The 22307-nt window shown below is 43.4% G+C and overlaps 1 protein-coding gene across 3 annotated transcripts; it reads right to left on the minus strand.

Annotated features, from left to right (window-relative positions):
• Window positions 1–4640: 4640 nt before the first annotated feature.
• Window positions 4641–5559, minus strand: LOC132152609 (uncharacterized). Of its 3 annotated transcripts, XR_009436554.1 has the most exons (4): window positions 5398–5559; window positions 5119–5335; window positions 4844–5040; window positions 4641–4741 (listed from the first exon to the last, which is right to left on the minus strand). XR_009436554.1 is itself a non-coding variant. In XM_059561363.1 (3 exons), exons 1-3 carry the CDS (start codon window positions 5539–5541, stop codon window positions 4654–4656), a joined length of 708 nt encoding a protein of 235 aa, XP_059417346.1. In that variant the 5' UTR covers window positions 5542–5559; the 3' UTR covers window positions 4641–4653. The 3 variants fall into 3 exon arrangements, 2 of the variants coding, with proteins under 2 accessions (XP_059417346.1, XP_059417345.1); XM_059561363.1 differs by having other exon boundaries at window positions 5119–5559; XM_059561362.1 differs by having other exon boundaries at window positions 4844–5559.
• Window positions 5560–22307: the final 16748 nt, after the last annotated feature.

Here is a 22307-nt window from a genome sequence, read left to right on the forward strand (position 1 = left end):
GGCACTGCCTTAAACGATCATCTGCTAACAGGACCTGATCTTACAAACGGGCTGATTGGAGTGCTCTGCCGTTTCCGCAAACATCCCATTGCTGTTATGTGTGACGTGGAAAAAATGTTCCACAGGTTCCACGTCAACAAAGAAGACAGAGATTATCTACGCTTCCTGTGGTGGGAAAATGGGGATACAGAGTCAGAGCCTAGGGAATACCATATGAAGGTCCATCTTTTCGGAGCATCTTCCTCTCCAGGCTGTGCCAATTACGGCATGAAGCATATGGCCAGCCAAAATGAGAAAAGATACCCTGAAGCAGCTAGCTTCATCAGAAAGCACTTTTATGTGGATGACGGCCTCGTAAGCCTAGAGTCAGTCGATGGGGCAATCAAGCTGGTGAAAGAAACCCAAGCACTATGTGCTGAAGGAAAGTTGCACCTTCATAAATTTATCTCCAACAGTCGAGAGGTACTGGAGTCCATTTGTGCTTCTGAGCGCGCTGCTGAAGTGAAGAATGTGGATCTCAACTGTGATGATCTTCCAGTCCACAGAGTGCTAGGAGTCCGATGGAATGTGGAAGGTGACGTCTTCTCCTTCAAGGTCTCACTTGATGAGAAACCAGCCACTCGACGTGGAGTTCTCTCAGTCGTGGCTTCGGTGTATGATCCATTAGGATTCTTGGCCCCATTCATCTTGCAAGGAAAGCGGGTGCTACAAGAGATGTGTCAGAAAGGTATCAGTTGGGATGAGCCACTCCCCAGCGATGTGAAGCCGCACTGGGAGAGCTGGATCAATGATCTAAAAAATCTCGACAAGATTCAGATCCCAAGATGCTTCACACCAGAGAACTTTGGGAAAGTCCTGAGAGTGGAACTGCATCACTTTTCAGATGCCAGCAGTCAAGGCTATGGGCAGTGCTCCTACATCAGATTGGTGGGCGAAGAGAAGGTGCATTGCACCTTGATTATGGGCAAGGCAAGAGTCGCTCCTACCAAAATAGTCACTATACCAAGGCTAGAGTTGACTGCAGCAGTAATCTCTGCTGCTATGAGCAGTATGCTAAAAGAGGAGCTAGAGATTAAGATCGACAGAGAATATTTCTGGACAGATTCTCAAGTAGTTCTTGGCTATATCAACAACGAAGCCAGAAGATTTCATGTCTTCGTGGCAAACCGTGTCCAGAGAATCCGGGAAACCACTGACCCAGGGCAGTGGTTCTATGTCGACACAGAGCACAACCCTGCCGATCACGCCTCAAGGGGCCTCCAAGTAGCAGAACTGCTCAAGTCTAACTGGCTCACTGGTCCCAAGTTCCTGTGGGAGAGAGAGGTAGTTTCAGCCCAAGGAACCTCAGAGCTACTGGTAGGAGACCCCGAGGTCAGAGCAACCCTAGTCTTGAAAACTGATGCTTCAAGGCAAGTCGATTTTCAAGAGAGACTCGCAAGGTTCTCAAAATGGTCCACAGCTGTAAAAGTCGTCGCTCGGATACAGCGGTTGGCTAAGAGGATCAAGGACACAAAGCCCCCTGATGTTGAGGAAAGGAGGAGAGCCACTCACACCCTCATCAAGCTTGCACAGAAAGATGCCTTTGAAAAGGAGTTACACATTCTCCAGACATCGGGAAAGCTGCCTTGTAACCACCAACTGTATCAGCTAGGCCCATTCCTCCAAGATGGTATAATGAGGGTGGGAGGACGTCTGAGGAAAGCATCCGCACCTCTGGATCTGAGACACCCTATAATCCTCCCAAAGGATGGTGTAGTCACGCGCCTTGTCCTTGCGCACCACCATGAGAAAACACAACATCAGGGCAGAGGACAAACGTTAAATGAACTCAGGGCAAATGGTTACTGGATTATTGGTGGCAGTAAGGCAGCAGCCCAGCACATAAAGCAGTGTGTCCTGTGTAAAAGAGCCCGCGCACCTCCAGAGGAACAACGGATGGCAGACTTACCCAGAGACCATATTGAACCCTCCCCACCGTTTACGTACTGCGGTATGGACTGTTTTGGTCCCTTCTGTACCAAGCAAGGTCGTAAGGAAAACAAGCGATATGGCCTCCTTTTCACATGTCTGAGCTCCAGAGCAGTCCACATAGAGATGTTGGATGACATGACAACCGATGCATTCATCAATGCTCTACGGTGCTTCCTAGCCATCCGTGGGGCCATCAGGCAGATCAGATCAGATCAGATCAAGGATCAAACTTTGTTGGAGCACGAAATGAAATGGAAAGAGCTCTCAAAGAATTAGACAAGGAAAGAATAGCTACATACCTGGCAGATAAACAGTGTGACTTCTGCATGAATGCACCAGCCTCGAGTCATGCCGGAGGTGCATGGGAGCGGCAGATCAGAACGGTAAGGAGTGTGCTTGGCTCAGTGCTTGCTCACAGTGCTGGAAGATTGGACGACACTTCCTTAAGAACCTTCTTTTACGAAGCTATGTTCATTGTAAACAACCGCCCTCTTATGATTGACAGTATCAGTGATCCCACCAGTATGGAGCCATTAACACCAAATCATTTGCTCACTATGAAATCCTCTGTTCCTCTGCCCCCACCTGGTAACTTTGCTAAGGAAGACTTGTATGCCAAAAAACGTTAGAGACGGGTGCAATATCTGTCCGAGCAATTTTGGAACAGGTGGAGGAAGGAATATCTGGTCAACATCACTCTTAGACAACGATGGCATGCACCAAGGCGCAATGTGCAAGTCGGAGATATCGTCATTGTAAAGGAAGAAGAGCTCCCTCGTAATGAATGGAAACTTGCCAGGGTTCTTAAAGTACATGAAAATGATGATGGATTGGTGAGAAGAGTTACAGTACAGATTGGAGAGCGCAAGTTAGGAAAAAGGGGTGAACGCCTCAACAAGCCATCCATCGTTGAGCGACCCATTCAGAAGTTAGTTATTCTCATAGAAAGCAGCTAAAATTCTGCTTCATAACTCTGGTGCAGTTAGTCTCTGACCAATTCAAATTTGAAACAATTCAAACAATTCACAAATCCTTTCTGTTGTTATGAAAAGATTGTTTTCTTGAACCTTTATGTAGTGAGAAATGTGTTCTCAATTGATATTGTAACATTTAAATTTCATGTGGTGTATTCTGCATATCAACTTTATCTGGAGAGTTTATAACTGTGGATCTACCATATCACTCAGTTTTCAGATGTTTTATGAGTGACCTTAACGTATGCTTTGAAATAACCATTGATGTGTCGGATTAATATGCATACAAATCATCAAGGTTGTATGATTTGTTATTAATTAATCAAAGGTCATTTGGTGGGAGTGTAGCTGACGTTAAGTCCAGTGTGAACTCGTTTCCATGACTACACCGGAAGTTGTTCATGCGCAACCCCATATGACGATAAAGTTGTTTGGTAATGCAATTATAATGTGTTTTGTTTACTGTAATCCTGAGTAATAGTGTGATTTAAAACAGTTTGTTACATTGCTCTTGCATGATTATATATTTATTATATAAAATTATATAAAATTATGAAGAAGAGAAAAGTTGGTTATTGCTAGTCACATGTTTAAGCCGGAAGTATTGAGAGTAGCGCGAGAGAGGAGAGAGAGTCGCGGGTGAGAACAGCGAACTTTAAGCTCCCGTCTATTATTCTACAGCTGGTCTACCAGGCGAACACGGTAATAATTATTGAGCTATCTCAATAACTTATTAAACACTGTTAAATCTTGTTTCCAAAAAATGTGAGACATTGTATTGTTCTGCATAAGAAATAAGAGTGTATGAATGTTGCTCTGGGCGCTTTGTGCTTGAAACTGTTTTGTTTATCTTCTAGTTTTCACGGTGTTTCATGATACTTCAGAGAAGAATAAATGTGAATGTGAACATCAGTAAGAAGCGTGGACTCATTTATGACCAGTGTAGTTATAGTGTATGATTAAAACGATGAGTGGGCCCGGTGACATTTTGCTTGACTCCAAAGGAGTTTATTAGGTCAGTAAACACAAGTCCTAATGTATCATTTGCATTATCAACGTGAATATTAAAATCTCCCATGACTAGCGCCTTATCAACTGTAACTAGAAGGTCTGAGAGGAAATCAGCAAATTCTTTTAGGAATTCTGCATACGGCCCTGGTGGTCTATACACAGTAGCCAGAGCAAGAGATACATTAGACTTCTTTTGCATGTCTGACAGTGTAACATTTAGCAGAAGTATTTCAAAAGAGTTAAACCTGTATCCTGTTTTCTGGGTAACATTGAGAATATCACTATATATTGTTGCAACACCTCCGCCACGACCAGTCTGACGGGGCTCATGCTTATAACAGTAGTTCGGTGGAGTAGACTCATTTAGACCAAAATAATCATTTGGTTTTAGCCAGGTTTCAGTCAAGCAGAGTACATCAAAATTATTTTCTGTGATCATTTCATTTACAATAACTGCATTGGGTGTGAGTGATCTAATATTTATGAGCCCAAACTTTAAAAATTGTTTTTGTTCATTTACTTTAAATTTTTCTGGTTTAATTACGATAAGATTTTTTCTAGATCCTACATTATATTTTGACCTCACTATTCGGGGAACAGACACAGTCTTAATAGTTTTTACAGCGCAAGTACTTTTATCATGTAAGCGGGTGGAACAAAACTCATCATAATAGTTATTAGAGAATTGTCTTACTAGTCACATGGAGCGAAGTGTCCTGGAGATGTTGTCAGAGAGCAGCTCCGCTCCGATTCTGCTGGGGTGTAATCCATCAGCGCGAAACAGCCTAGGACGCTCCCAGAAAAGATTCCAGTTATTAACAAATAGCAGTTTCTGTTCTTTACACCATGACAACAACCATTCATTTAAAGCGAAAAGTCTACTGAACCTTTCGTGTCCTCGTCGATACGTGGGCAATGGTCCTGACACGACGATCGTCGCCGCGGGCGTCGTGCTGCGAACCGTCTCGATCAGGCTGCTGAAGTCCCTCTTCAGCGTCTCCGTCTGCCGCAGCGTGGTGTCGTTAACCCCGGCGTGAAGCACGACCGCTCTGGGGCTCTCGTCGGCCTTCAGGATCGCGGGTATCTGCGCAGAAACATCGAGAACACGAGCACCAGGCAAACAATGAGTGTGCACTTTACCTTCGGCTAACGTAGCACTTACGTGTCGGACGATGGAGTCTCCGATGATCACAGCGTCGCGTCCTGTCTCGCGGAGGGGAGCGAAGCGGTTCCGGATGGAGATGTCGAAGGCAGGAGGGGGAGAAGTCGTCGCCCGGGACCCGGCTCGCATCCTCCACTGTGGATGCACCCAGGGTCCGTGGTGTCCCGGCGTCGCAGTGAAGGACATCTGGGAAGATCGCGTCCTGGGTGCACTGGGCCTGTGCAGAGAAACACACGGAGTAGACGTGGTGGGACTGTTAGCAGATCGCTGTATACTTACCCCGGACTTGTGAGCGTCAGCCCGGGATGATTCCAGCGCGGCTCTCCGCTCTCTCAGCTGGGCCTGCCTCACCTCCAGGTCGCGAATCTGCTTTCTCACGGCCTCGAGCTCGAGCTGCACAGAGTGGAGACATTCATCCGCCATTAAAGCAAGTAACAGTGAGTACAGCAGTGGTAATGTGTGTGAATAGAGTATTAGCAATGTAAGCGCAGTTAGCTGCAACCACGCCGCTGATGCTAACGGGCTAAAAGCTAATAGCAGACCCGGGAGATCAAAATAAAACTAGTGATAGCGAGGCACTCTGATTGTTTTTGTTGTAGAATACAATAGAGGATATATTCACACGTTATATAAACGGAAACGATGATGTATAAAATTGATTTTTGAGTTAAAAATAGTCAATGAAAAGAATATAGTGACGGAGCTCAAACGCAGTACAGCCGCCAACAACAAACAGGAAGTGACGTGAGTCACCTAACATTGTTCGGGAGGCAGACACACTCTTGCAGTTTAAATCTAGATTAAAGACCCATCTCTTTAACCTGGCATACACATAACATACTAATATGCTTTTAATATCCAAATCTGTTAAAGGATTTTTAGGCTGCATTAATTAGGTAAACCGGAACCGGAAACACTTCCCATAACACCCTATATACTTGCTACATTATTAGAAGAATGGCATCTACGCTAATATTTGTCTGTTTCTCTCTTATTCCGAAGTCACCGTAGCCACCAGGTCCAGTCTGTATCCAGATCAGAGGGTCACTGCAGTCACCCGGATCTAGTACGTATCCAGACCAGATGGTGGATCAGCACCTAGAAAGGACCTCTACTGCCCTGAAAGAGAGCCGAGACCAGGACAACTAGAGCCCCAGATACAGATCCTCTGTAAAGACCTTGTCTCAGAGGACCACCAGGACAAGACCACATGAAACAGATGATTCTTCTGCACAATCTGACTTTGCTGCAGCCTGGAATTGAACTGCTGGTTTCGTCTGGTCAGAGGAGAACTGGCCCCCCAACTGAGCCTGGTTTCTCCCAGTTTTCCTAATGAATGTTGTTCAGTTGCTTTGACGCAATGTATTTTGTTTAAAGTGATATATGAATAAAGGTGACTTGACTATATGAAGTTTGCACAAAACTAAATAATGATCTGAGATATCACCGCTTGCCCGCAATTCATCTACAAAGTTGTACTAATACGACTGACCCAACAACTTTACACGAGATCTGCTTCCCTGCTGGAAGAAGCAAGATATTCAAGAAGAATCAAAGCATCCACTAACAACTTGCCATTTCACCTTTAATTAATCTCGGGACATCTTCACTAAGCTAAGCAAAGTTTCTTTCATTTTTATTGCCTAGTGCTATTTTGGCGAACATGCTTCAGACATTGCTAATTGTCCAATCTCCGATCGTAAGTTAGACTTTCTTTGTTTAACCGAGACATGGCAACAACCCAACGACTTTTCTCAACTGAATGAATCCACTCCTAGTGGGTTTGTTTACATCTGTCAACCCAGTGGCTCTGGTCGGGGATGAGGTCTCGCAATAATTTACAGCGAGAAGTGGAAAGTCTCGCTGGTGTCTGTGCGTGTCTCCAGCTCATTTGAATCTGCCGTTTGCATGTTGTCTGGCCCCACTCCAACCATCATTGCTACTGTCTACCGACCCCCTAAACTGATTAGAGAATTTTTAAATGATTTTGCTGCTTTCCTTGCGATTTCAATATCCACATGGACAATATCAATCTGCCTCTCACCAAAGACTTTACCTCATGCCTTGACAGTTTTGGATGTCAGCAACATATTACTTTTCCAACACACTGTAAAGGACATATTCTGGACTTAATCTGCTGCTCTGGTGTCACCCCTTCTGATCTTACAGCTGATGAACTCCCCATAACTGACCACTTTCTCCTCTCATTTACTGTAAAACTCACTCTATCCATATCTAAAATACCATGCCTTATTTCATTTCGGAATATAAAAAATATCAACCCCGCCACTCTCACTTCAAGTATTCACTCCTTCTGCCTCTCTGACACTCACAATCTATCCACCCCTGACAATCTCGTCTCTCATTACAACACTGGACTCCACTATATTTTTAATTCCCTTGCTCCGTAAAAACCAAAACTATTTCATTTTCTGTCTCTGCCCCTTGGTTCACTTCCGATCTTTGTCTCATGAAAGCCAAAGGTCGGTAACTTGAACGTCTCTACAGAAAAACTGGTCTCACTATTCACAAAGAAATGTACAATAACCATATCTTACGTTATAGGGACTCCATTGCTAGCACCAAAACCCACTACTACTCTAGTTTAATCAATGCCAATAAAGGAAACTCAAAGTCACTGTTTTCCCTACTTAACAATATCACCCAACCCCAGGACTTTATCCCCCCTCAATTGTATACAATCTCCTTCTGCAACTCCATTATGTACTTTTTTACTGAAAAATGTAAAAACATCCACCACCCCCTCAACAAGAAAAAGGGCCTGCTTTTTTCTCCCGCTGGAGAGAACACCCTTTGCTGTTATAATTTCAGGGGCCAGCTGTTCATCCCCAGCAGAGGATGAACACCCCTCACTACTTAAATTAAAGAGGTGCCTGCTATTCTCTCCCTCCTTTTAAGGGGAGAATACCCCTCTGCTAGCCAGTAGGCTGCATTAAGAATTTCTCAATAACATTTGTCTCTTCTCTATTGCAGGAATGGAACAAGGATGGTTTTGGGGGTTCTTCTTCAGGCAGTAATACCTCTCATTATGTTTGGGAGGTTAATGTTTAAGCTGTATGTTCAATTAATTTGGGAGCTAGGTAGCACATGATCTGGGCAAACTTTAAAATTACACAACACTAGACAATGCTTCTTTATAAATGAAACAAGAATTTATTGAGCTACTTCTAAGGTTACATGGAACTACGCTAATGAACACACACACATACGCACACATACAGTTACTGAAGAGGAGGATTAAATAAATTTGAATGAAGTCCCAAAAGTCTAGTAACTTAAGTTATTAATTCTTAGATCACACCAAGAAAATCACAAAAGCAGGGACATGGTTCACATCTTACCTCTCTAAAAGCTAAAGTCTTTTAAATCCATTCCCTCCTCCGTCACTACAGGTGTGCCCCAGGGCTCTATCCTGGGGCCCTTACTTTTCATCATTTACCTCCTTCCACTCGGCAATATCTTCCGCAAATTTAACATTCACTTCCACTGTTATGCTGATGACACCCAGCTATACCTCTCCACTAAACCCTTGTCCACTCTCCCGCTCACTTCTCTTATTGATTGCTTCTCTGAAATAAAAACCTGGTTCACCCAAAACTTCCTAAAATTAAACAGTAATAAAACCGAGGTTCTCATCATTGGCACCAAATCCACTCTATCCAAAACCGAGTTTTTCTCTCACTTTTGATAACTCCTCCGTTTCACCTTGCCCCCAGGTTAAGAGTCTGGGTGTCATCCTTGATGGCACACTATCATTTCAATCCCACATCAATACCATTACCCGGTCTGCCTACTTCCACCTACGAAACATCAATCGCCTCTGCCCCTCCCTTACCCCCCACACTGCTGCCATCCTTGTTCACAGTCTAGTAACTTCCCATCTGGATTATTGTAATTCTCTCCTCTTTGCCCTCCCTCACAAATCTCTCCATAAACTTCAACTCGTCCAGAACTCAGCTGCCCGCATCATAACTCGAACCCCCTCCATTCAACACATCTCTCCTGTCCTCCAACAGCTCCACTGGCTCCCGGTCCAGTTTTGCATCCAATTCAAAATCCTTGTGTTTACATTTAAGGTCATACACAATCTTGCCCACCCATATTTGTCTGATCTCCTCCAGGTTCCCACTCCCTCCTGTTCCCTCAGATCCTCTTCCTCCATACACCTATCTGTCCCCTCTGCCCATCTCACCACCATGGGGAGCAGAGCATTCAGCTGCTCCGCTCCCCGTCTCTGGAATTCATTACCACCCCAACTTAGAAACATTCTCCCCCATTTTAAATTGCAACTCAAAACACATCTGTATAAAACTGCCTATTCCATTAGATTTTATTTTTTTGACATACTGTTTTATGTATTCATATACGGTGTCCTTGAGTGCCGAGAAAGGAGCCTTCAAATAAAATTTATTATTATTATTATTATTATTATTATGTCTTTTGGGAAAACCCCCCTGGTGATTTGTTGGTTGCTTCATTACGTAGGAGCTTTGGAAGTTCATCAGTTCATCAGTTTCGTTGTTTACAAGACTTCAAAGATTTAATAGCTTTATCTGCTAACAGTTATTGTAAAACATTGGTTAAAGTTGCACTGATTACATTGAACACATCGGACATATATATATATAAGACATAAAACATATTATTTGTGAATATACTTAACCCTTTAGATTTCTCAATGATTGTTTTTTGAGATTATTTATTCAAAAGTTCAGTTCGTAGAAAGAGTCACAAGTTATGGGACACTCTGTGTTGATCCTTTGTGTTGAGGTCCATTAATTATTAATGATTCCTCTGGGGTTGCGCAGGTGTTTCCATACATCGTTGTGATCATGAGCTTCTTGATACAAAGGGTCTTTGTATCTTGTGATCAAATTAATTTCATGAACTCTTTTAAGTGGATAACTATATGGTTGACAGTAGACCAACTCAGGATATCGATGTCACATGATATCCTGTGACTTTATGTGTGAAGTCTGTGTGTTACGCGTCTGCACTGATTAGTTTGTGGGCGTCTCCGTTAATTGTCATCAGCAGCAGCTGTCACTCATTACCCTCTCTATATAATGGCTTGTCTCACATCTTGTGTTTGTGAGAGCGTTGTTTCATGTTGGTAACTGTTCTTTGCTTCTGTGTTGTTCTGCGTTTGGATGTCCGTGTCTTCCCCCGGAACCTCATCCAGTCATCGCATCTTCACAAGCATCATCACTTACCTTCGGCTCGATTCCCCGCAGTTCCTGTGTCATCCTCTCCTGCTGCCAACTCTCCACCACCATCTGGATTACTCACCGCCTTCACCATCTTGGATTGTCGTCTTCCCAGCGTTGTTTGTATTCTTGTTTGGTTTGTTTTGTTTTCATTAAATATTGTTCATAAAATATCACCACTACTACACCGCTACATGTCATCATATGTCATCACTATCTCCTGCATCAAAGAAATTGTGCTAATGTTTATAACAAACTACCAAGATGCTGTAGCTGCAATGATCTCAGTTGCATGGGTTACAGCTTTTTTTTTTTGTATTTGTCTTTAGCAGATTGCAGAATACAAAGGAGATGATAATATGTTCAACGCCTAATTTTGGTATGTATGGTTACTGCAAAAACGTTTTGTTGTATTTAACGTAATGTTTGCTAACTGCACAACTCAACTTTTTTTTTTTTTTTTTTTACTACGCTATAATAAAACCATAGTCAATTTTCTTAAAGGTTGTGAGCTTCGTTTCGAGGGAGAGGACTTGCCCCCCGCCCCTTGTAACATACTGCTTGTTAAATCGTAACATGCCCATATTGCAGTTAAGATTAAATTCGATTAGATTAGATTCAACTTTATTGTCATTATGCATAGTAGCAGTACAGAGCTAATGAAATGCATCTAGCATCTAACCAGAAGTGCAAGAATATAGTGTTTTATATACATAAAAGTGCAGAGTAAGTGAAGATATGATTTACAGAATGTACAGTGGAGTTGCTATATACAGTATTGAGCAGAGTATATACAGAATATCAATAGGAATGCAAATGTAAGGATTGTATGTACATGATTATTATGAACAGAGCAATGTAGGATTATATACACATTATGAACAGCAGCAACGTGAGAAGAGTGGTAATAAATACAGTTGGATGAGTGTGCAAAAGTACTTTTAAACAATGTATTATATGCAAAATGACTAGTGCAATGATATTTTTATAGAAAGTTTACTGTGCTTTACAGTAACAACTTTAGACAGTAATAGCTAGAATAGTGTACAGTCTGTGCAAAATATGAGCAGTGCAACTATATGTATGTAAAGTACTGTGACCAGTGCAGTAAAAGACCAGGTGCAGGTTAGATTGGTGGTGTGGAGTTCAGAAGTGTCACAGCCTCGGGGAAGAAGCTCTTCTTGAGCCTACTAGTGCGAGAGCGTAGGCTCCTGTATCGCCTGCCAGATGGAAGGAGGGTGAGGAGTCCATGGTTAGGGTGAGAGGCATCCTTGATGATGTTTCTTGCCCTGCCCAGACAGCGCTTTTGATAAATGTTCTCAGTAGAAGTTAACTGGGTGCCGGTGATCCATTGAGCAGTATTCACCACCTGCTGGAGTGGACCTGCTTTGCGGTCAGATGCGGAGCAATTGCTGTACCATACTGAGATGCAGTTCGTGAGCATGCTCTCAATGGTACAGCCGTCAAATTCCACAAGGATCCTGGGACTCAGGTGAACTTTAAGGCTCCGTAAGAAGTAAAGGCGCTGCTGTGCCTTTTTGACCAGGGTGGAGGTGTTATGAGACCATGTGAGGTCATCTGAGATGTGGATGCCAAGGAACTTGAAACTCGACACACGCTCCACTACAGCTCCATTGATGTAGATGGGTGTGTGTGCATGACTCCTAGTCCGCCTGAAGTCCACAATGATCTTCTTTGTCCTCTGGGTGTTTAGTTCTAGATTGTTGGTGGCACACCACACAGCCAGGTGCTGCACCTCATCCCTGTATTCTGGGTGATGGAGGCTATCCCTCTTTAGACACCCCAGTCTGCTTGATCACACCCTTTAAAGAGGCAGTGAATGGACAAGTCTACCACTCAAGGGTCTACAGCATAATTGAAAGGACTTTCGGCATGATGAAAACAAGATGGAGGTCCACACTTTTCAGAGCCCTGGAAGTCAAACCAACATTTTTGCACCCCAGGTCATTAATTGATTCCCCGCACCTGTCAGTTCCCTCATTATCTTTCCTTTTATAACCCTAGTCCTTTTAGTTCAGTTTTGCTGTGTCTACCAGTTCCATACATGTGTCTTCCTCCTGTTCTCACTGTTGGATATACTCCTGTTTTGGATTAATAAAGACTTATTTAGATTATCCTGGGTTCTGTGTTCCTTCTGGCAGCGTATAGTGTGAAACTCATTTGGCAATCGAACATCAAAAATATCTGTGTCAGTCCTGGAAACACCCTTGTGGAAAAGAAGTGCACTTAAGTATACTTTTAAGAAGTGTACTCATTGCAGAAATAATTTAGATAAATAATTTAAAAGAACACAAGTGCAAATTAAATATGTTATTTCCGATGCTTGAATGTATTGTATTTGTAATTAACATCAAATGTATTACAATTTAAAGAGATATTAAACGCAATTACTTTAACTTTTGAGTGATTTTTTAAAACCACTTAAGTGGGACTTTTTTAGTACACCTTTTATATGTACTTTCCTATTTGCTTCTAGTGTCTTTAAAATATGGTTATAGTGAACTACTAATATACTGACAAGCAGTTAATGTTAACTAAAATAAACTTTAATGTCAGTTAACAATACAATTAAGCATGAATTAAATGTAATATTTTCAACCACCTAAATGCATTTATTGATTTCATTTGTAATTGATTTCAAATATATTAGTTTAAAATTTCATTGTGGCAAGGGGGGCATGGTTTAGCGAAGTCTGCAGCGGGAGAGAGAGGCAGGAGATGAACAGTGAGTGAGTGGGTCATCTAGCGGAGGACCACATGGTGGCGTGCCCAGCGGTCAGCGAACCTCTACCATCGGCCTCTCTCTCTTCCTCTCTCTTCCCCTCCTTCTCTCTTTCGCCCTATCCCTCTCCCTATGTCCCAACCACCCGGCCCTCCTTGAGTCCCACCCTGACCAGGGCCACTTTGTGAGTCTAAGAGCCCCACCTAGGTGGGGAGGAATGATGGCTACCGGAGAGGATACCGCCCTTGTTTCTCCGCTCTCTCCACGCCAATCGTGTAGCCCACTCTCTGCCACTTGTGGCGGGGAGGTCTGGGCCGGCCAGTTGGGGTTTCAGGGACCCAAAGCATTTTGTGGAGAGATGGAGGTGGGGATGATGATCCGGGTCCTGGATGTCCCACAGGCCGGCCCCGGTCAGGCAGGCAGTACCAAATACCTGTGAGTATCAAGGGGGGTACTTATCAGGCCTTGGTGGATTCAGGATGTAACCAATCCTCGATCCATCAAAGCCTGATTCAATCGGGGACATTGGATACAAGCCGCCTGGTTAGGGTGCGTTGTGTGAAAGGGGATTTGGTGGAGTATCCCTTAGTGCCAGTCATTATCCAATTCCGGAGACACCGGAGGCGGTGTCTGCACCTACAGCATCCAGCATCCTATAATTTTGGGGACAAATTGGCCAGCGTTTACTGTTTTATTGGGGTCTTTGTTCACGGATGCCTCTTGGGGGAAAAAGGCACCAGATGGGGGCGCACGAGTGCAGGTGGGAGAGACTGAACAGGGACCACTGAATTCTGGTTCAGGGGAATCGAGCGAAATCGAGAGACTCATTTTCTCGGAGTGTGATGACTTTCCCCTGGAGCAGTCTGAGGATGAGATATTAAAGCATGTTTTTGAAAAGGTCCATACCATCGACGGTCAGCCTCTCCATCATACCCGTGCACTTACCTATCCGTATTTTGCTATTTTAAAAGATTGGTTGTATCAAGTGATCCAAGACGCTCAGACAAAAGAAGTCTGGTCCTGAAGGTCAGTTGGTAAACCCACTGGCCGCCCCAAAAGCGCCTTTGTGCCCACTTTCATTAATGCAGGTCCACTTCGAAAGAATTGGTATGGACCTCATTGGGCCATTAGAACAATCAGCAAGGGGACATAGTTTTGCATTAGTCACAGTGGATTATGTAACACGATATCCTGAAGCAGTGGCTCTCCGCAACATTTCAGCTAAGAGTGTTGCGGACGCACTGTTTCGTTTAATCTCCTGGGCCGGGATTCCGAGAGAAATCCTAACCAATCAAGGCATGGCGTTTATGTCACGTACTTTACGCGAACTTTACGAATTATTGGGCATTAAATCGATTCAGCCCAGCGTCCATCACCCACAGACCGACGGCCTGGTCGAACGTTTTAATCGCACGCTTAAATCAATGATACGTAAATTCGTCCAAGAAGGCCTAAGAATGGGGATAAATGGTTAGAACCCCTGTTCGCTGTGCGAGAGGTCCCACAAGCCTCCACTGGGTTTTCCCCCTTTTAGCTTCTCTACGGACGTCAGCCCCATGGGGTGTTGGACGTCCTGAAAGAAACTGGGAGGATGGACCATCTCAAGGTAAAAACGAAATTCAGTATGTACTGGACTTGAGACCAAAACTCCAAACTTTGGGGAGGCTAACTGGAGAATTTGTTGCAAACCGGGTGTATAACAGGGGAATTAAGTTACGCAAATTTGCACCGGGAGAGAAAGTGCGTGTATTACTCCCAACATCAAGTTCTAAATTACTGGCAAAGTGGCAGGGACCCTTTGAGGTCAAACGGCAAGTCGGAGAGCTCGATTATGAGGTATTACGGTCAGATAGGAGCGGAGCACATCAAAAGTTTATCACCTCAATCTCCTGAAAAAATGGAATCAGGCAGAATCAGTGATGTTGGTGATGGTGATTAGTGGAGAGGAGGATCTTGGGCCAGAGGTGAATGTCAAAACACAATCCCTCGCACTGGCCCCAGGTGGAGATCACCTCTCACCTTCCCAGCTCACTGATTTAGCTAAATTACAGGCAGAGTTTGCAGACTAGTTTTCGCCCCTACCTGGCCATACTAACCTTATTCAGCACCATATTGAGACGGAGCCGGGCGTGATAGTTCGCAGCCGGCTGTATCGCTTGCCTGAACACAAGAAAAAAGTAGTTCAGGAAAACGGACGGCTCAGTCCGTTTCTGTGTGGATTATCGCAAGGTGAATGCTGTGTCAAAGTTCGACGCGTATCCAATGCCGCGATGAATTGCTTGATCGGCTCGGCACGGCTCATTTTTATTCGACACTGGACTTAACAAAGTGATATTGGCAGATCCCCTTGTCTCCATTGTCCAGGGAAAAGACAGCTTTGCAATGCCGTTTGGATTACACCAATTTGCTACCCTTCTGTTTGGGCAGTTCTGGCGTCTCATGGATAAGATTCTGTGGTCCCATGCTGCATATGCGGCTGTATACTTAGATGATATCATTATATTTAGTAGTTACTGGCAGCATATGCAGCATCTGAGGGCTGTCTTGAGATCGCTGAGGGGGGCTGGACTCACGGCCAACCCAAAGTGTGCGATTGGGCATGTGGAAGTAAGGTATCTGGGCTTCCACTTGGGGCATGGATAGGTGTGTCTCCAAATTGACAAGACAGCCGCTGTTGCGACCTGTCTGCGCCCCAAGACCAAAAAGAAAGTTATACAGTTCCTGGGGCTGGCTGGATATTACAGAAGGTGTAACTAATTATTCTGACACCACCAGCCCCTTGACTGATCTTACTAAAAAGGAGGCGCAGGCTTTTACCCAGGTGAAAGCTGCTCTGTGTGGCAGGCCGTTGTTACACTCTCCTGATTTTTCTCTCCCTTTTGTGTTGCAGACAGATGCGTCGGACTGGGGGCTGGGTGCAGTCCTGTCTCAGGAGATAGAGGGGGAGGAATGGCCGGTGCTGTACATTAGTAGCAAGCTCTAAGTACAGCACTATTGAGAAAGAATGCCTTGCCATCAGGTGGGCCATCCTCACCCTCCGCTATTATCTTCTGGGATGGGAATTTACCCTCTGTTCGGACCATGCTCCGCTGCAGTGGCTTCACCGCATGAAGGATACCAACGCACGGATCACTCATTGGTATCTGGCTCTACAGCCTTTTAAGTTCAAGGTGATCTACAGGCCGGGTGTTCAGATGGCTGTGGCTGACTTTCTCTCCAGAAATGGAGGGGGGGCTGCAGGCCGGATGGCTCCCTGGCCTGAGTCGGGCGGTAGGGGTATGTGGCAAGGGGGCGTAGTTTAGCAAAGTCTGCAGTGAGAGAGAGAGGCAGGAGACGAATGGTGAGTGAGTGGGTTAACAGAAATAACCAACCCTTTGTCTTGTTTCAGTAATTGGCAGGAGAAACAGGAGTAGGTGAGAGAGAGAAGGATTGCTGACGGATGATCCTGTCTCGAAGAAGAAACCCCAGAAGTTATTGAGTGTGTTTATGTTAGTGTAGTTTGACACTGTGAACCATTAAAAGTGATTTATATAACTAAAGTACCATCAGCAGTCAAGCCGGCCCCTCCGTCCTCTTCCTTTCCACTCACAAACTCATTACATTCATTAAATGCATTTAGTCAAACTTTTGAGTGACATTTTTGAACCACTTAAGTGGGACTTTAGTACATTTTATATGTACATTGAAATATGGTAAATATTTACTTCTAAATAAGCAATTAGTCTGAACTAAAATATACTTCAAAGGAATTTCAATGTATTAAATACCTAGTTACAATCAACACAACAAATGGAAAACCCTCTACATTTATTGACAAAACAATCTATAAAACAAATGCACAAAAATGCTTTTTGCTGATGCACAAGAAAAATACTACACTATATACAGTTGTAACACTTGATAACTCACTTATTAGAAAGACTCTGGAGAACAATGCAAAATCGCTTCCATACAAAAGAACATAATCTCGCCATTATAGAAAACATAATCATGACTACACAGTGAAATACCCTGTTTTAGTTACCAGCATTGCCTTGGCAACCGGAGTGGGAGCAGTCTTGTCACAGCGGCAGAAAAGATCATACCCACTTACCTCATATGCAGTCCTATCCAGTGGACATCTTCACCAGTTGTCACGGAGAACCCTCCCGCCATTCTGCCAGGCTGCCCACTGGGGCACCAGTATGTTCCACGGATGCAATGCAACACTCTTATTCACACCTCGCATATGTCAATAGGCACTGGCCACCCTGAGGCTGACACTACTCTCTCGCTGCTAAAAGACTTCTTCTGGTGGCCCAACATGGCAAGAGACGTCAGAAGGTTCGTACAAGGTTGCCCCGAATGTGCCATCTCCAAAAGTCCCCGTCATCTTCCAGCTGGCAAGTTGTATCCTTTATCCATTCCCAACTGTCCCTGGTCACACCTAGGAGTAGATTTCATAATGGACCCACCTCCCTCTGATGGTAGCACCTGTATCCTGGTCATAGTCGATAGATAATCCAAATTCTGCCACCTCATTCCCCTCAAAGGTTTATCCACCACCCTAGAAACAGCAGAGCTAATGTTCAATTGGGTCTTTTGACAGTTTGGCCTCCCTGAAGACATCGTGTCGGACCGTGAACCTCAATATCACCCCCAATCCAACCGTCAAACTGGATGTAAAATACAAGAAGGTCGCTTCCTAAGAACCTTCTGCCATGGCCACCAGGACTCCTGGAACCAGTTCCTGGGCTGGGCCGTGTACGCCCAAAATTCCCTCCGCCAGCCATCCACGGGCCTCACCAAGTTCCAGTGTGTACTCTGTTACCAGCCCCCTCTCTTTCCCTGGTCTGGGGATCCCTCCGATGTTCCCGCTGTTGATTACTGGTTCCAGGAAAGCAAGACAGTCTGGGACGAGGCTCACAATCAACTCCAACGGACAGTGCGCAGACAAATGACAGCCAACCTTCGAAGAGCACCAACCTCCACCTACCAACCCAGTCAGAAGGTCTGGCTGTCCACCTGAGACATCAGGCTGCACCTGACCTGTAGGAAACTAAGTCCCAGATTCGTCTGCCCCTTTACCATCATGGAACTGATCAATCCCGTCACCTACAAGCTCCAACTCCCTCCACAGTAAAGAATACACCCAACATTCCATGTATCACTACTTCTTCTACTACTGTCTCCACAGAGCCTGACCGGACAGAGGAACCCCCTCTCCCTTTGCTTCAGGAGGAAGGTTCCATCTACAAGGTCAAAGAGATTCTGGAATTCCAGCGGCATGGTGGCAGATTGGAATATCTAGTCGACTGGGAACGATATGGCCCTGAAGAACGCTCCCGGGTCCCTAGAGATGACATCCTAGACCCTCCACTCCTAGAAGAATTCCATACATCACATCCGGATTGTCCAGCACCTCGGGGTAGAGGAAGACCACCACATCATCAGGGTATTCGGCCCTCAGGAGTGGGCCGTGGAAGAGGGGGTAATGTCACAAATTGGTCATGTTCTTCACCCAGACAATCACAGCGCACCCCCTCACCTGAGTATTAATCAACCACCACATTTAAGCGCACACCTCAGTCTCTCCCATTGTCTGATCTCGTGACTACACACTGGAATACCCCTGTCTTAGTTACCAGCATTGACTCCTTAAAACTTACCTATCGACTTGCCTCTTCTCAGCGAGAATCTTCTCTCCTCCTTGTGACTCCAACGTGTCTCCTGTGGATCTCCCCATCCAAGCTCTCCACTACAACGTCTCCATTGAGGTGTGTGTAACTCAGCAGTCCAGCCAGTTACATTCGCTGTAAGAAGATTACGATCATCAGTCTATTTCACCACTGGAAGTGTCTGTCTAAGTTAAGGATCAACTCACCTTTCATCTCATCCACTGCTAAGTCAATCATCTGTTTCAATAAAACTTCTGTATTTACTAAAATTCTGTCTCTGAGTGCGCTTGTTACAGTAGAGGGGTAGAATCATTAATTAATTGCAATTTCTTCTCTGTAGCAGTTAAACAAAACTTTTGTAAACTTTGACCACATCTGCATCACCTAAGAGATTAATTACCTCAATTATACGGGCAACATCCTAGTAGAATAATGGGAAATGTTCCTTCAGATTTCCTACAAACACCAGAATTCCTGACCACACCATCTTCACCTACACTGGGCTTTAAAAATAGATAACATTTTTTTTATTCGTAGTTTACAGGGAATAAAACATGACTTTATCAATTACCCAAATGTAGATAACTATCCTAAAATCTATGAAAATGAAGAAAGGTACCTTTTAGTTTTATTTCCCTCATCTTGCCTTGCAACCTCTTCATGAAGAATGTTCCTGTATTTACCATGACTGGTACAGCAAAGCTACTGTCCTCATCCTTTACTTTGTTACCTGTAAAAGATATGATGATTTGAAGGGGATCTGTAAATGCACAGGTGGGAATATATTACTTGCAAATGGAAAAGTTTCAAAGCATTTAAAATCCATAGGAATACTGACTCCATATAGCACTTTTAGCTTGTCATTTGTTATCAGGGTGAGTTGACTAAGCAACAATTCATTAAAAACTGCTAACATTACCTCTTCAGTACTGGTCTGTGTCTCCACACTGTATCCCCAGTAACAAATCTGTACTGATCCTGAAAAATTAATAACTCCAGATAAGTAGCAAAAATATACCATATTACAAACACAAACAGTAATGGAACATCTCGCTATTCAAATTCAAATGCAAAAAAAAATAAAATAAATAATAATAATAAAAAAAAAATACTTAAAAAAATACTTCTAGAGGTGGCTGATATATTGATTATTAATGGTGGTTATAATATCGATTATGTAGATTACAAAATCGGATCTTTGAATTTTTTCAGTAGCGTTAAATAAATAGGGGACAGGTGCCTCCACTCTTCAGATTTTTGCTTCAGAGCCGATTGGTTGTATGAAAAGCTGTTAGACTCCACAAAGCCATTCATCTGCTGTGTGTCAGGAAGCTGTTCTGGTTGACGGTACGGTGCACACAGCAATGTCCCCTGGGCGCTTCAACTAAATTTTCTAAAATATTTCCTAAAAGTGGGACAATTCATGGATAATTTGCATCTTTTTAAAGACATTGTCTCGTCCATGTCCTTCTGGATGTGGCCATTTCCTGTTCTCTGACAATGGCCACAAGCATTGTCTTCCGTGTCTGGGCACTCAGCACACTAAAGACGCATTCGTGGATGGTTCATTCCTGCACTGCGTGATTGATGATGGCAATGCTGCGATCGCGTCTCTCTTTTCTTAAAGAGGACCACTTTCCCGAGCACAGCACATTCCCGAGTCCCGAAATGGGCATGGTGCCACGGTACACTTCGTGTCTCTATCTGACCTGTTGAAAAGAGATGATCTTCATCCCTCCTGGGGTGGTGCCACTCTTCTCTCTAGAAATATGGCACATAGTCTTAGAATTTATACTTGACTAACTGGGGCCCAGGTCAGGAAGCAGACAGACTGGCTAAACCGACCATATGCTAGCCGCCGCACATCACAGAAGACAGTTAATTCTCAGCACATAGTTTCTTTCACCTAGATATCACATAATAGAGACTGTGTCTGTTCCTCGAACTAGAAAGTAAAAAAAAAATGTCCAAACCAATTTAAGAGTAACAATTTAATTGAGGTTCAACAAATAAAAAACAGATGCAATATGGATAAACAAATAATAAAGCTTGGCTTATTAAATATCAGATCCGATATAGTAATTACAATAACTATGTATTAACTAGGTACTAACCCTGAACCTACCCCTAAACCTAACCCTACCCTATGTAGTTACCTTGTATTACCAGAACTTTCTTAGATAAATACACTGTAAGTACACTATAAGTACATGTTAGTACACGTACTGTAAAATAAAGTGCAACCGATAAATCCCCTGTGATGTTTGTACTGGCATTATTTAAAGAGTTTTCTGATTTTATATCCGAGTTATTGCTGGCTACAGACTGCTTTGTAAGTAATCTTCCTGATGTTTTCCAATTCCTTAGCATATCCAAAACCTCAAAACAACTTGATAATGTAACAGAAACTATGGACTCTCTCTTTTCCAGAATTTTAGATACAGTTGCCCCTTTACACTTACGGAAGGTTAAGGAAAACAGTCTGACACCATGGTATAATGAGCACACTCGCACCCTAAAGAGCAGCCCGGAAAATTGAGTGCAGCTGGAGGAAAACAAAACTATAGGTATTTCGTATTGCTTGGTGGGAAAGGAACCTATCCTACAGAAAGCATTAAAAAACTGCTAGATCTAATTACTTTTAATGTCTTTTAGAAGAAAACAATCATAACCCCAGGTATTTATTCAATACAGTGGCTAAATTAACGAAATATTAAGCAGCAACAAGTGTTGACATTTCTCAACATCACAGTAGTAATGACTTTATGAACTACTTTACTTCTAAAATACTATTATATACAATTAGATACTATTATAGATAAAATTGCAACCATTCAGCCGTCAGCTACAGTATCACATCAGGCAGTGCACTATAGACCCCCTGAGGAACAGTTCCACTCATTCTCTACCATAGGAGAGGAAGAATTGTATAGACTTGTAAAATCATCTAAATTAACAACATGTATGTTAGACCCAATTCCATCTAAGCTCCTAAAAGAGGTGCTTCCAGAAGTCATAGATCCTCTTTTGACTATTATTAATTCCTTTAGGAATTCATATCCTAATTCGAGAACAAGTCAATCTTTTGTTCGTTATCTGGCTTGGCTTGGTGATCATCTTCAGTTCTCTCTTCACAGCAGTTCAGTTAGTGTACTATTTGAGTACATGAATTACTCTAGGATATTGGTTTGTTTGAACTCAGAGGGAGTGTCAGCCACATTAAAAAAGTTAACAGCTTAAGTCATTTGTGGATTAATGCTTATAGGAGACACAAACCATTTCAAATGATTCAGTTCGATTTGGTGAACTGGTTCAAGAATCCGGTTACACCGAGTGATTAGTTCACAAACCGGATATCACTAAACTGTTGTGTTTTGAGCTCGCTCACAACAGACACGGAAGAGAAGACAATGCTGAATAAAGTCGTAGTTTTTGCTATTTTTGGACCAAAATGTATTTTCGATGCTTCAAAAAAATCTAACTGACCCTCTGATGTCACATGGACTACTTTGATGATGTTTTCTTACCTTTCTGGACATGGACAGTATACCATATACACCG

This window comes from Carassius carassius, chromosome 11 (genome assembly GCF_963082965.1).
Source record: "Carassius carassius chromosome 11, fCarCar2.1, whole genome shotgun sequence".
NCBI lineage: Eukaryota > Metazoa > Chordata > Actinopteri > Cypriniformes > Cyprinidae > Carassius > Carassius carassius.